Consider the following 13,891-nt stretch of genomic DNA (forward strand, 5'->3'; position numbering starts at 1 on the left):
CAACACCCTCTCTCACCTGCCTGGGTCTGCACACCCTTTTCCATCGGCATTAGCTTCTCCCCCTTTCCCTGCCGAACCTCTTGGTTTGCCCGTTGGTCTGCCCCCCATGAGGTGAGGCTCCCCGTCTTAGCACCCTGCTCTCGTATGCACTGACAATGAGTGACGCACGGGGACCAGCTCAGCACTGAGCCAGGGCAGAGAGGGGGAAATGGATCTTCCCAACATGTAGCCTCGACGCAGGCCCCATGCCGATGTCATTCAGAGAGGGTTGAATTCCCAGGGACAATCCTCAGCTTTTCTCTAGCACTGGGCAGCCGAGATCCCAACACACATCAGCATCAGTCTCCCCGCTGCCCAGATGGGAAACTGAGGCACGAGGAGTCTTTCAGCCAGCCAGTGGCAGCATCTTAGTGAGGACCTCTCCTGCTCCATCAAGAAGGAGAGAAAAAGCAACTTCTCCCTTCCAGCAGCCAGAGGAGGCCTGGGGTGGGGTGAAGGGCTTCCAGTTACTCAGAACCGTACTTGCCAAAAGCTCAGTCTGAGAAGCGGTGCCCCCAGCCAGGGGGCAGGGAGAGCACCAGCTTCATCTTCCTTCCCACCAGGTGCTTGGTACATTTCCCACCTGCTGTGTTTCCTCTACGTTGCCCACCTTACTCTGGCGCGACCTGTCAGAGCAACCACAGTGCCCGCCCCGGCAGCCCTGCAGCACACAACCCTGCAGGACAGAAAACAGCGCTGGCAGACTGGTGTGGTAGGTGGCTGATGGCATGAAGAACAAAGCTGCCCCACCTGGCAGGCGCCGGCACAGAGACACAATGCCCAAGCCCAGCTGTTCGTGGGGTCCAAGGGATAGATGGTGCTGCTGTGCTGAGCCCCACGCAGTAACGTGCTTCTATTTCTGCAGGGAACATTCAACACAACTGCAACTGGGGAGGGGGCTGGGAGTCCATGTGGCGCCTGATCCCGATGGACACCAGGAGCAGCGCAAGAGGCGCTCACATTAGCACTGGGTGCCTCAGCCCAGAGAGAAACCCAGGAGCTCCCAATTACAGCCTACACAGCTCTTCTCCTGGCTGGGAGCACAGCTGCAGGCTCTTTGGGATCACTGCTCCTGCTGCCAAAGCGGGGCCCCAGACTCCGTGCATGAGGTCAGGGGGGAAGCACTGGGCCTCGGCAGCAACACCTGGATCTGTCTGTAACAAGGCTACTGGATGCCACAATTTCAGGCTATGTCCTAGGGACTGATGGGGGGAAATCAGCAAGTCAAAAGCGGGTGATGGGGGGCACATACAAGGGGATTGTAACACACACGACAAACTAGGGATTTGGGGCCCAGGCTGCCTTTACCGCCAGGCCCCACTCGGCCACAGGCTCGTGGGCACTTTCCCTGGCTCAGCCAATCAGTGCCAGGACGAAGGGGCCCCGCCCATTCCTGCTTTGGGAAGGGAGGAGTTACAGTCACAGGTGGATCCGAGCCCTGTCCTGGCGCCTGGGCACGCGCAGCATGTGTGCATGGGGAGGTGAGGAGAGGACTCAGGGCTGCCCGCAGGCCACACCCAGCTCCTGAGAGCTGCGGCTGAGCCTCAGCTGCTGTCTGTTGGCACAGACCAAGTGACTGCGGAGGCTACAACAGGTCCCGCCAGCTGGGTGCTGCCCTCCTTGCCCCCGGCCTCGGGATGCGGAACAGCTCTGAGGGCTGAGAACGAACTCTCCTCTTGCAAGGGTCGCAAACGGAAACAGCCCCACTGGGTCCCATCCAGCCAGGCCCCAGGACACACTGCAAGATCCATTCTCCAGCGCTTTAAACACTCCAAGGAATGGGGAGAGGATCTGAAAGTTTAACAGACCTTGCTGGCAGGAAGCTGTTCTTAATTCCATCTTTCCGTCCTCGCCGTAACCTCAGGACCCCAAGTCATGCGCCTTTCTCCATGCAGCTCCCTAGGGTCACAGACTACAGATTCCAAAGCCAAAAGAGACCATCTCGTCTGACCCCCTGCAGACCACAGACCAGAGACCTGCCCCACAATAACCCCTAGTGCAGATCTGTTAGAAAAACAGCCAGTCTTGATTTGAAAACAGCCAACGGTGCAATCCACCATGATCTTTGCTAAGTTGTTCCAGTGATTAGTGACTCTCACTGTTAAAAATGTGTGCCTTATTTCCAGTCTGACTTTTCCTAGATTCAACTTTCAGCCACTGGATCACGTTAGGCCTTCCACTGCTAGACTGAAGAGCCCAGTATCAAATCTTTGTTCCCTGTGTAGATAATTACAAGCTGTGATCCAGTCACCCCTGAACCTTCTCTTTGGTAAGCGAAATACACTGTGCTTCTGGAGTCTCTCACTCTCAGGCAGGTTTTCTAATCCTTTAATCATTCTCATGGCTCTTCTCTACCCCTCCTCCAATTTATCAACACCCCTCCTCAATCGTGGGCACCAGAACTGGGCACCGGATCCCAGCAGCACTCGCATCAGGGCCAAAGTCAGGGGGGAAAAGTCACCTCTCTGCTCCTTCTCGAGATTCCTGATTACGCATCCCACAATTGCATTAGCTCATTTGGCCATAGCATCGCACTGGGAGCTCAAGTCAAGCTGATTCCAGAGTCCCTGCTTCCCAGGAGAGAGTCCCCAGCCTGTCAGTTCGGCTGACGTTCCTTGTTCCCAGACGTGCACATTTACACTTAGCCGTATTAAAGCACACACTGCTTGCGCCCAGCTCACCCAACGATCCAGATCGCTCTGTAGCGGCGCCCTGGCCCCGTTGTTATTTATCACTCCTGCCACGTGTGTGTCACTTGCAAGCTTTCACAAGGATGATTCTGTTTTCTTCCAGATCACTGATCATCATCAGAAGCACTATTAGCTGTTTAGTATCGGAGGGGTAGCCGTGTTAGTCTGGATCTGTAAAAGCAGCAAAGAATCCTGTGGCACCTTATAGACTAACAGACGTTTTGGAGCATGAGCTTTCGTGGGTGAATACATGCATCTGACGAAGTGGCTTTCACCCACAAAAGCTCATGCTCCAAAACGTCTGTTAGTCTATAAGGTGCCACAGGATTCTTTGCTGCTTTTATTAGCTGTTTGTAACCCTGTGCCAGTGCCCCTGGGAGACCCTCAGCCCAGCGCATCCTGGCCAAAGGAACGCACAGTGTATTCATTATGCAGATACATCCGGGGCTTCATTCACCCCCTGCTGACGCAAGGCTCTGTGTGCAGAGGAATACTGCACTCTGAGGACCCAGAGACCCTGGAGCTGGGAGGAGGCAGGATCTGCCCACGGCTCAGAGACTGATCTCATTCTCGGCCACGCACACCACGTTTGGCTGAGGTGGACTGGAGCAAACTCTGCAGGTCGGGGGCAGGTCAGGAGCAATCCTGGGTAGCGAGTGTTATCAGGGGGCTGTGACAGAAGAAGCTGCCCCTCCATCTCCTCCTCCCGGAACAGGGCAGCTGGGGGAGCATAACAAGGTGCACTCAGGCAAGGCTGGAGCTCAGTGAGGGCGGAAAGTGGGAAAGGGTTAAAGCACCGTCCCGGACACAGTGCAGCCTGCCTGGATTTCCAGCTGTAGCGAGTCTCTGAGCTGAGTGCCGACTTCAGGTGAGATGCAGGCGGGGAGGAAGGAGAGCAGAACCCACCATGGTGCCGGCTGCCCTGGCTGGGACGGGACGTGCCAGGGAAGCCGGGCGCCCCTCTGGGTGCTGCGTGCTTTGACCTGTCTCACTTGCACTCTGCCCACCTCGGCCAGGCCTCCTCTCACCTTCTCACCGTATGCGGCGCATTCTGAGACAGATCGTCAGGTGGGCACCTCCCACCTCCCCTCCTTGCACAACAAGCCCTGGGGCCACCTCCCCTCCTCGCACGCCCAAAAGCCACCTCCCCTCCTTGCACAACAAGCCCTGGGACCACCTCCCCTTCTCGCACAACGAGCCCTGGGGCAGCAGCAGCAACTGCTCACGTGGAAGCAGCACCCAGGAAGCGGCCAGCATGTGACTGTGTCTCCATGCAACCGGAAAGGGTGTCCTGATCCAAAGCCCCCTGAGGCCCATGGAAAGGTTCCCAGGGACCCAACAGGCTTTGCATCAGGCCCCAGGAGCAGAGCCGGGCCTGTGGCTATTACTATCGCTATGTGATCGGCCAGTTCTCTGCAGATCGTCGGTCCTCCACAGCACCAGACCCTGCCCAGCCGACGGCTCTGGCCACCGCCCACCCAGCAACTCGCAGACCAAATACTGCCGCAGAAATGGCCCCTTCTGCCCAGGCTGCCGTGAAGGCAGGATTTCACACAGCCGGAAGGACAGCAGGGTTCAGATAGCCAGGGCCCCCACTGTCCCTGCCCCATCCCTGCATCCAGCCCACACTCCTGCCTGAGCGCACTCAAATGTCTGTCCGTGGGAATCTGCCCACCCAAAAGGATGCTGAGCAGGGCAATCCCTCATCCCAGACCACAGCAGATTCATTATCTTCTGACCTTGCAAGCTCACAGATGGGTGTTTGGTAAAGGACCTGGGGATTACAGTGGACAAGAAGCTGGATATGAGTCAGCAGGGTGTCCTTGTTGTCAAGAAGACCAACGGCACATTGGGCTGCATTAGTAGGAGCGTTGCCAGCAGATTGAGGGGCGTGACCATTCCCCTCTATTCAGCACTGGTGAGGGCACATCTAGAGTATTGCGTCCAGGTTTGGGCCCCCACTACAGAAGGGATGTGGACAAATTGGAGGGAGTCAACAAAAGCGGATGGCAACAAAAATTATTAGGAGGCTGGAGAACATGACTTATGAGGAGAGGCTGAGGGAACTGGGCTTGTTTAGTCTGCAGAAGAGATGAGTGAGGGGGGATTTGACAGTAACCTTGCAGGCTTGGGACTATGGAGACAGGATGGAAGATGCCACCGTGCTGTTAGCCCAGGAGGGGAGAGCAGGGGGACAGCTGATGAACTGGGAAGTCAAGAAGTTTACCAGTGATCTGTTGTGCCCTTCCCCACGCCAGTGCAGAGTCAGCCTGTGGAACTCACTGCAACATGAGGGAAAAGAAATGCTCCTGCATGACTTTAGGATGGCGTTAGAAGAGTAAATAGTATTTACAGATACTCTGTGAGCTTCCCCTTTCTGCCCGACCCAGGACCAGGAACTGGACAGGTGAGGAGTGATTTGCAATGTTAATACAAATATTCACCAGTGCCCGCTGGTTTTTACCCCTGGGATGCAGCTGATTTTGCAAGGCTGATTCACAGCGATCTGAGGTACATCTGAAGGTGCAAGAGACAAGAAGTCTCCTTCCTCGGGGCAGGGCTGAAAGTGGCCGAGGACGAGCCGGAAAAGGACACCAGCACCCACCCTTGGCTTTCCTGCTCTGCTCCAGGAGCCAGCAGCAAAGCGAAATTCACCAGATCTCTTTTCTGAAGCACACAGAGCAGTGTGGGAAGAGGAGGACAGGCCGGACTGGGAAATGGCACAGAACAGAGAAGAGACTGGAGAGGAGAGAACTGAATGTGCAAAGAACCAAGACTTCGGCTAGACAGGCCAGAGGTCAAAGAGCCTGGCTGGAGTTTGGGAGACCCGGATCAATCCCCTGCTCTGCCACAGACTCCCTGGGCAACCTTAGCAAGTCACTTAGTCTCTCTGGGCCCCTGCTGCTTGTCTGTAAAGCAGGAGAACAGCACTGCCCAGCCTCATGGCGCTGCAAAGATCAGTTTAGAGAGGATTGTGAGAAACTCGGATGCTACCACCATGGAGGCCAGATAAGCATTGTGGTGAGGAGTGGCAGATGGGGAGGATGTTCCCAGACCAATGGCAAGGGATGTAATCAATACGGGGATGGAGCGGGGCAAGGAGATCCAATGGGGGGCGCGGATCAGTGCCCAGAGAAGAATGCGGGGGTGACAAAGAGGGCAGGCAGTGGTGGGGTGACATAAAAAGGTGCCGGATGTGATGGTGGAGCAGGATCTTAATGTGAACTAAGAAGCTTTCGCCCACTGAGATCCGTTCCTTCAGCAGTGCCGAGGCACAGAGGAGGAGGAGGAGGAACCAGGTTTCACATATGGTGGCTTGAAGGCTGCGTGCTCTCTGTGCCCAAGGGGAAACCCAAAGGCAAGAGGCTATTTATTGTTAAAGGCCTTTCATCTCCCCTTGAGGATCAAGCTCAGAGAATGCCAGCCAGCCCAGCAGTCGATTGCAGCCTGTCGCTCTGCCATAGAGGGAGAGCAGAGCCAGGCTCCTGAGACCCTCAGCCCACCAGGGGCTGGTTGCACGCTGGAGCAGCTCCGGGGGGCGGCGGGGGAAGTGCTTTGTGCTGCTCTCGAGGTGCAGGGCGTGGGCGCAGGAGAGCTTCAGCCACAGCTGGAGTGAGGAACCCCTGCCCCACAAGGCCTCAGGGGTAAAGGGAGAAAAAACCGGCAAGAGCCTCCACAGCCCTCTACAAAGTGAGTATGTTCTCCTAGTGGGCGCGTGCCTCACATCGCACAGCAGGGACCTCACACGGCAATTCCACCCCCGCGGCTAGCCCGGGCTGTGGGGCTGTTAGACGCCCAGGCTCAGACCCGAGCTCTGGGATCCTCCTGCCTCGCAGGGTCCTAGCACAGGACATCTACACTGCACTTTAACAGCCCCTTGGCCCAAATGCCGCACGAGCCCGGCCAGTCATGGGTGTGGACAGACCTTCAATCATGGACATTAACCCATGGCCATTCCCTAGCCCTGCCCAGCCGAGGATCTCAGAGCACATGCTCCCTGAGAGAGGGCTCTGGGTCGCTAGGCACAGAGAGGGTGGGAACTTGTCCAGGGACCCCAGCAAGTTGGCAGAAAAGCCCTGACCTTGCCAGGGGCCTCAGCCCACCCTCGTGGGACCAATTTCCAGGGGAAGGAGAAAAGATCTTAACATGGGCTCAACCCTGGGCCAGTCACGTCCCCCAAATAATTAAAAAAAAGCAGCAAGAGGCTCCAGTGGGAGGCTGGGTCTGTGGTTTAACGAGCCACCGTCCTGTCCAGCTGGCGGGGCTGAGTAAATCTGCAGCTTAGCCATTAATTCCTTGACTTAGGTTTTTTAAGTGGGGGGGGGCGAGAGATTGGGGGTATTGACATTCGGGGGCTCATAACCCCTCTCCTCCCCCGCCAGGGAAGTCTGTGGCCAGAGCTGCAGTTCAGTGAGGTTTTCAGCTGGCTGGACTGAGGTCTTGCCTGGCATCATGGGGGTAGCGTGGCCGGGGTGTGATCTGCCCCATGCCCTCGGCCCCAGAACACACACAATAGTGCCTCAGGGGTGCACACCTGCACAGGCTCTTGTTGGGGCGTGGGGACTCCAGAGACCCATGTGACCGTTCCCCCAAGTGCTCTCACTGCGCAAACTCCTGCCAGCCTTTCGCCACTGCCAGGCAGGGCGGGTGGGAACCAGGTTCACTGGGTCTGACGTGCAGCGCGAACCACGCCTGGACCAGCTGAGCAGAAAAGCCCAGACGGGAAGGTGCGTCTGGATTTCAGGCGATGGAGCCAGAACCAAACCCAGAGGGGACAAGGGATCAGATGAAAGTGACCTGAGCTCCCTGTCCCAACCTCAGACCAGACCCACGTCACGTGTCCATGGTGCCCATCGCGGGGGTGAACGGGGCAGGCACCGGGGCCCTGGCACAGTGGCAGCTTCCAGATTTTCAGGTGCTAACTGGGAGTGCCCCAGCGACGCTTCCAGCAAACAAGTCTCTCCCCACCCCCATCGCTGCCTGGCCTGCCTGGGCTGGGGAAGAAGGGGACTGGCAAGGGTCCCAATCCTGCTCCCTTCGAAGCCAAGGGGAAAAGTCCCTTTCACTGCAATGTGAGCGAGCTGGGCCTGTGGTTGGGGAGGGAGGTGGGGAAACAGGGAGAGTGGATTCCTGTTCAGCTGGGAGGGGGAACGAGGGCAATATGTTCCCGCCAGGTTCCCCAGCAGGCTCAGGTGATCCCTGCAGACTCGCAGCCCCATGGTGCTGAACCAGAAGCAGTAAACATGGTCCCAGTGTTTCATCCTGCGCTGCCTGGGGTAGGACTCTCGGAGTGCAGTGCCCGCAGGGCTGCAGGCTTGGCAGCATCGCCTGCCCCAGCCCTGCCAGCCTGGCTGTGGGGTCAGCGCAAGGATAAAACCTCCACAATGCAGAACAAACACAGATCAAGCCCCAAACAGACCGGGATGCCCCTCCTGGAGCTACTCCCAGGAGACACAGACAAAGCGCTAAGGCCTGGAGTGAGAGGGGACTTCTGTCTCCATGGCCTGCTCAGATGTTGGGCTCGCTGCTCTGACTGTCCCTGGGTGCTGGAGGGGTGGGCTGGACCCCGTCCATCAGGAACTGGAGTGCGACACCTCCCCACCCTGCGCACAGGCCCCAAACCAGGCATCACATTGCCAGGACTCTGGGCCAGAGCTGACTCGGTTCCAAAGCGTCTCTGCAGCGCACTGCCAGGGCCCTGAGTTTGCTGAACGGAACCACTGGGTCCAGCGGGTAACGCCGAAGGCAGTGGAGTGACCCTGGTGCCCAGGGGCACCCTGCAAGTGCTGTTAGACTGGGAAGTGATCAGATGACAACATGCAGCGCTTCCTGGCTTGTTTGCGTCTCCTCCTGCTAAGCTGGAGAGCAAAGCTAGTTAACTGTCCCAGTCCCCGCACCGCTGGTGGGCTCAAGTCCTGCCCCACACATACCAGGGCTAGAGAGTGACCTACATTTAGAAGCTATGAGCACTGCCATTGCTGGGGGGTGGGGGGACTGGTAGGGGGCGTACAAGCAATTTGTTGCTTTGACTTTCTGGTTTACACAGTAACACAAGCTGCAGATTGGACACAGGGACCCCCCCCCCCAGCACATTACACAGCAGTGCCATTTAAGGGACAGCATGAGGGGGGAGCACTTCTGTCTTGGACCCCCCATTTCAGCCTGGCTGAACCCCGAGTCTCTGACATGCACTTGGCTCACCCGGCACCAGGAATGCTCAAAACACAAATAATAAAATCACCCCCAGTCTGAATCAAAGAGACATCTCCAAGTTAAGAAACCCATATTTGAGTAAAGACATTTCCTTCCCTGGGCTAACAACATCCAAAATGATAAAAAAAAAAAACCTAAACTGACCCCCCGGAGCCACAACTGCCCCCCCCACACACTTTGTTTTCTTTCTGCATTTCATTCCACTGGGACAACAGATTCCTCAATTTCATCGGCACTCCTACATCAGTTTCACTTTCAGGTTCTCTGCTTTAGCGGGTCCTGCAATGTTTGGGCTGCAAACACGTGGGGAAGTGGTTAGCTCCAGATACCAATAAAACCCCAAACAAAGGCTGTGTGCATATATAATATTTTATGTAAATATTAGTTTTCGGAAACTTTTTAGACCAAAACATCCATCTGGGGCCTAAGGAATCCATCAGTGCCCATGAATGGGTCTCTGGGGATGCTGATCAGAGAATAAACCAGCCTTTTTAGCAGACAAAGTATTTCTACATTTTTGCGTTGAACAGAATTTGCCTCATCTCAATATAAATAGAAGTCTCTCCCTCCCCCGCAGAGCTCGGTTTTAAATATCCTTGCTGCTAAACAGTCAGGAAGGAGTGCATCCCTTCCCCTGGGAGCTGCAGCAGGTACATGTCACAGAAGCTGGAGATGGACATGTTGATCCTACTAGGGGCCATCTAGTTCATCATCACTGGGCCCAGCTCAGAATTGGTCCTCGCAGCATATTTGCAAATGGTTGGTCTAGTCTAGTTTTAAACACTCCCAAGTGCCTGGGACTCTAGCACTTCCCACTGGGAGAAGCCACCTCTGGCAGATGTCACTAGATGTCAGCTCCCCGATCTAACTCCACTCAGGTTAGCAGAGATGCCTCTGAATTTGCACTGGTATAACTGAACCCAGTGGTGGAAAGTCTCCAGTGATGGTCAGCCTAGAGTCTCTTTTCTCATTGTCCCTCTAGTCACAGCCCCCTGGCATTCCTCCCTCTGCCCACTAATGCCTCACACCTACTGCCCTAGTGCTCCAGCCCTGCCTCAAGACAATAGCAGAACAAGAAGAATCCAGCCTGGGCTGGCTTACCCTTTTTGAACTCCTCCAGCATAGCATCTAGCTTGGTGTCGTGGAAGACAAAATGAACCGGGTGGTTGTAGAACTTGGTGATGGTCTTGAGGGGGGTGCAATCGTCTGGGTCCACAAAGGCCAGGTCCTTGACGTAGAGGATGTCCACGATGTTGGAGCGCTCCTCCTCATAGACGGGGATGCGGGTGTAGCCGCTCTCCATGATCTCTGACATTGTGTTGAAGTCCAGGATGGCGTCGCTGTTGATCATGAAGCAATCGTGGAGTGGGGTCATGACATCCTCCACTGTCTTAGTCCGGAGCTCCAGCGCTCCCTGGATCATGTTGAGCTCCTCCTTGACCAGGTCATTGTAGGGCTCTGTCACCTTCAGCATCTCGACCAACTTCTCACGGTTGTAGACGGTGCCGATCTCCTGGCCCAAGATGCAATCCAGGAGCTTGCTGATGGGGAAGGAGAGGGGGAACGTCACCAGCATGAAGAACTTGGTGATGCCGATGGTGTTGGCACCCACGGCCAGGCCGTGCCGGGAGCAGAGCGCCTGCGGTACGATCTCGCCGAAGATGACGATGCCAATGGTGGAGGCGATGACGGCACCTAAGCCGGAGCCAATCAGGTCATCCAGCAGGATGGTGAGGGTGGTGTTCACCAGCACGTTGCCCAGCAGCAGGGAGCAGAGCAGGTAGTTGCCCTTCCTGCGGATGGGCTCGATCTTGCGGGCATAGCGCTTCTCCTTGTCGGTGCCGCAGTTCTGCACGATGCGCAGCTCCATGGGGTCCAGCGCCATGAGGCCCAGGTTGAGGCCGCTGAACATGCCAGAGAGCACCAGGAGGCAGAGGATGAGGATGACCTGGAACCAGGGGGGCAGCAGCGACTTCTTCTCCTCCAGCACCATGAGGCGGCTGTCCCTGCCCTCGTGCCGCAGCCAGGGCTCGCCAGGGCCGTGCTTGGTGCACAGCACATAGATCTTGGCCCGGTCGTTCTTGCGCAGGGGCCGCACCTGCACGTGCAGCACGCCCGAGGTGTTGCGCGTGTCGTTCATGTGGGACTGCACCACCAGGTCCTGGGTGTGCACGGGGCAGCTGGTGTTGGCGTCGGCGCGGGCGCTGGCATTGGCACCGGCCCTGGCATCCAGCTCGGCGAAGGCCACCAGGGCCCCGGTGTGCGGCCCGATGTCCAGCCCGAAGAGCCGCAGCTGCACCTGGCTGTCCTCGGTCACCTGGATGACGCCCCCGTGGGGCGCCGCGGCCGCTGGCTTGCTGGTGCCCTCCAGCCGCATGCCCAGGATCACGCTGCTGCTGCTGCTGCTGCTGCTGCTGTCGGGCGGGCCCGGCCCCGCCGCCAGGGGGAGCGCGAGCGCCAGCCCCAGCAGCGCCCGCAACGCCGCCACCGCCGCGCCCCCGCCGCAGCCCGGCGCCATGTTCCGCTCGCCCCGCGCCTCGCCCGCTCGCAACTCACAACCGCCCGCTGCTGGGCTGGCGGCGCGCACGTCACCCGCCGCGCGGCCACGCCCCTGGGCCCGGCCACGCCCATAGCCACGCCCCCTGCGCGCCTTAAGGAGGCGCCGGCCTGGGGAGTGTTAAGGGGGTGTCGCCGCCCGGTCCTGGGACTGGAGGCGGGAGTGGGCGGACATGTGTGGGAGGATTCTCGGGGCGGTGGGGTGTTATGGGGCGGCGTGACGTGCGGGGGAAGGGGCAGTTCTCAGGTGTTGGGGGAGGGTGTTATGGGGAGGGGGATGATTTTGGGGTGGGGAGGGCGTGTATGGGGCAGGGGTGATTCTTAGGGGGTAGGGAAGGGGGTGTAGGGATATATGGTGGTGGGTCCTTTGGGGCAGCCCTGCCATGCCTAGGCCTCTCTGCCCTAGGTGTAAAATGCTACCCCATAGTTAACATGGGGGCTAGGTGCCTACAGAGGGACATCATGATGCTGTCTAGGGCGCGGCAGGGGAGTCAGGCTGCTTCACCACCACCATCCCCTGCTCACATCATGACCCACTCACTACATGGAATTTTCTTCTCTTTGCCCCTTGTTTCCCTTTGTTGATTCATGACTTTTACAATTTGCCATAAAACACAGGAGTCAGTAAACACAGGAAGGGGACGACACTGTGGCAGCTTGCCCAGCATCATGCTGCAGCCTTCAATCTCTCTTGTGTTATGAGAAGGAGTAAATAACACTTCCTGATTTACTTTCTCCACACCAGTCATGATTGTATAGACCTCTGTCATATCCCCACTTAGTCGTCTCTTTTCCAAGTTGAAAAGTCCCAGTCTTATTAATCTCTCCTCATATGGAAGCCGTTCCAGAGCCCTAATCATTTTTGTTGTCCTTTTCTGAACCTTTTCCAATTCCAATATATCTTTTTTTGAGATGGGGCGACCTCATCTGCACACACTAGTCAAGATGTGGGCGTACCATGGATTTATATAGAGGCAATACGGTATTTTCTGTCTTACTATCTTAATGATGCCCAACATTCTGTTCACTTTTTTGACTGCCGCTGTTTTCAGAGAACTATCCACAATGATTCTAAGAGCTCTTTCTTGAGTGGTAACAGCTAATTTAGACCCCACTATTTGATATGTATAGTTGGGATTTTATTTTCCAAGGTGCATTTCTTTGCATTCCTTGTGGTGGGTTTTGTAACAGACACATTATAGCAGAGGCAATTGTCCTCCAAACAGCATGCAGAAAGAGCTCCCTATTGTAGCATCAGAGAAAACCTGCATTGTGCACCTGGCACCCTGCCGCTGGGTAATGCTGGCATGTGAAGGGTTCTATAAATAACTTGCAATTCTAGATTGTACTCCATCCCTGGAGGATCCCAGACTGCTTTGCAAACTGTTATAACAAAGCACACAGTGGTCACTCCTACCGGGCCTGAAATGCAACTACCCCTGGGGTGGAACATCTGAGCTGTTTAACAGCTCATAGTAACACTAGGAATAATTTAGGGGCCCAAGTCTGTGCAGTACTGACCATCCTCAACTCCCTTTAAAGGGGATTTGAAGACACTCAGCCTGGTTTGAATCAGGCTGTAGGAAGGAAGTTGAAGGAAATTCTGTACCCAAATAAACTGCAGGAGGGATGTAAAGAGGTGGAATGTAATTACTGACTTTGGAATGGGGCTAAGACACGCTGACTTCTGCCAGGAGGCTGCATCTCCACCCCGGAGAACAAACAGCCCTGGCTAGTTAACATGCCTCATACCTCCACCTCAGGAGGCAGAGAGGGGGGTGGCGGTAGGTCAGGAGTCAGTGAACAGGACAGATGTATAAGTCACTAATAAAAGCATCTCGGCAGATGGCCCAAAGGCACTCAGACAGACCCAGCCAAACCTACTGGATCATTTGCCCAAGTACCGGCAGTTCCCATCTCGGACTGAATATTGAGCGATGGAAGCTTGTTCTGCTCAGAGCACTTTAATACATAAAGAGTTTAGCCAGCTCAGCACAGAGCGCACTTCTCCTTTAGCAGCTTTGATGCTGCCTTGTTGAGCAAAGTCCCTCTTCAGTGCTGGCCCCAGGTAGCTGATAGAGAAGGGCAACAGCCCTACCAGGCACATCAGATCAGCTCAACCCGACCCTGAATGATTAGAGAGGAAACAACCTGGTTGGTCCCTTGACATAAGTTCCTCAGTATTTTTAAACAGCCCATGGCCCTTAATGGCTTTGCCCAGTCACTGGAACCTGTCAGCTGAATAAAGTTGAGTTGCACAAAGCAGGCCTGTGTGGGGACGCAATGGGAATGGGATGTTTGGATGAAGACAGTTCTGTGTGGCTAGTGATTATTTGGCTGGTTCACCGAACCCCAGAGTGACAGTGCTCAGTTACCAGGTGAGCTTGGGGTTA

The 13,891-nt window shown here is 56.1% G+C and overlaps 1 protein-coding gene across 1 annotated transcript in view; it reads right to left on the bottom strand.

Moving 5' to 3' along the window:
- CNNM4 (cyclin and CBS domain divalent metal cation transport mediator 4) overlaps positions 1-13,415 on the bottom strand; it is a 46,816-nt gene extending 33,401 nt beyond the window's left edge. Inside the window, exons 1-2 of the mRNA XM_050939743.1 lie at positions 13,403-13,415; positions 10,044-11,609 (exon numbers count right to left, since the gene is read on the bottom strand). Coding sequence (XP_050795700.1) covers positions 10,044-11,609; positions 13,403-13,415 — 1,579 coding nt within the window. The remainder of the gene's footprint in view (positions 1-10,043; positions 11,610-13,402) is intronic.
- Positions 13,416-13,891: the final 476 nt, after the last annotated feature.

Source organism: Gopherus flavomarginatus, chromosome 2 (genome assembly GCF_025201925.1).
Source record: "Gopherus flavomarginatus isolate rGopFla2 chromosome 2, rGopFla2.mat.asm, whole genome shotgun sequence".
In the NCBI taxonomy this organism is placed as follows: Eukaryota; Metazoa; Chordata; order Testudines; family Testudinidae; genus Gopherus; species Gopherus flavomarginatus.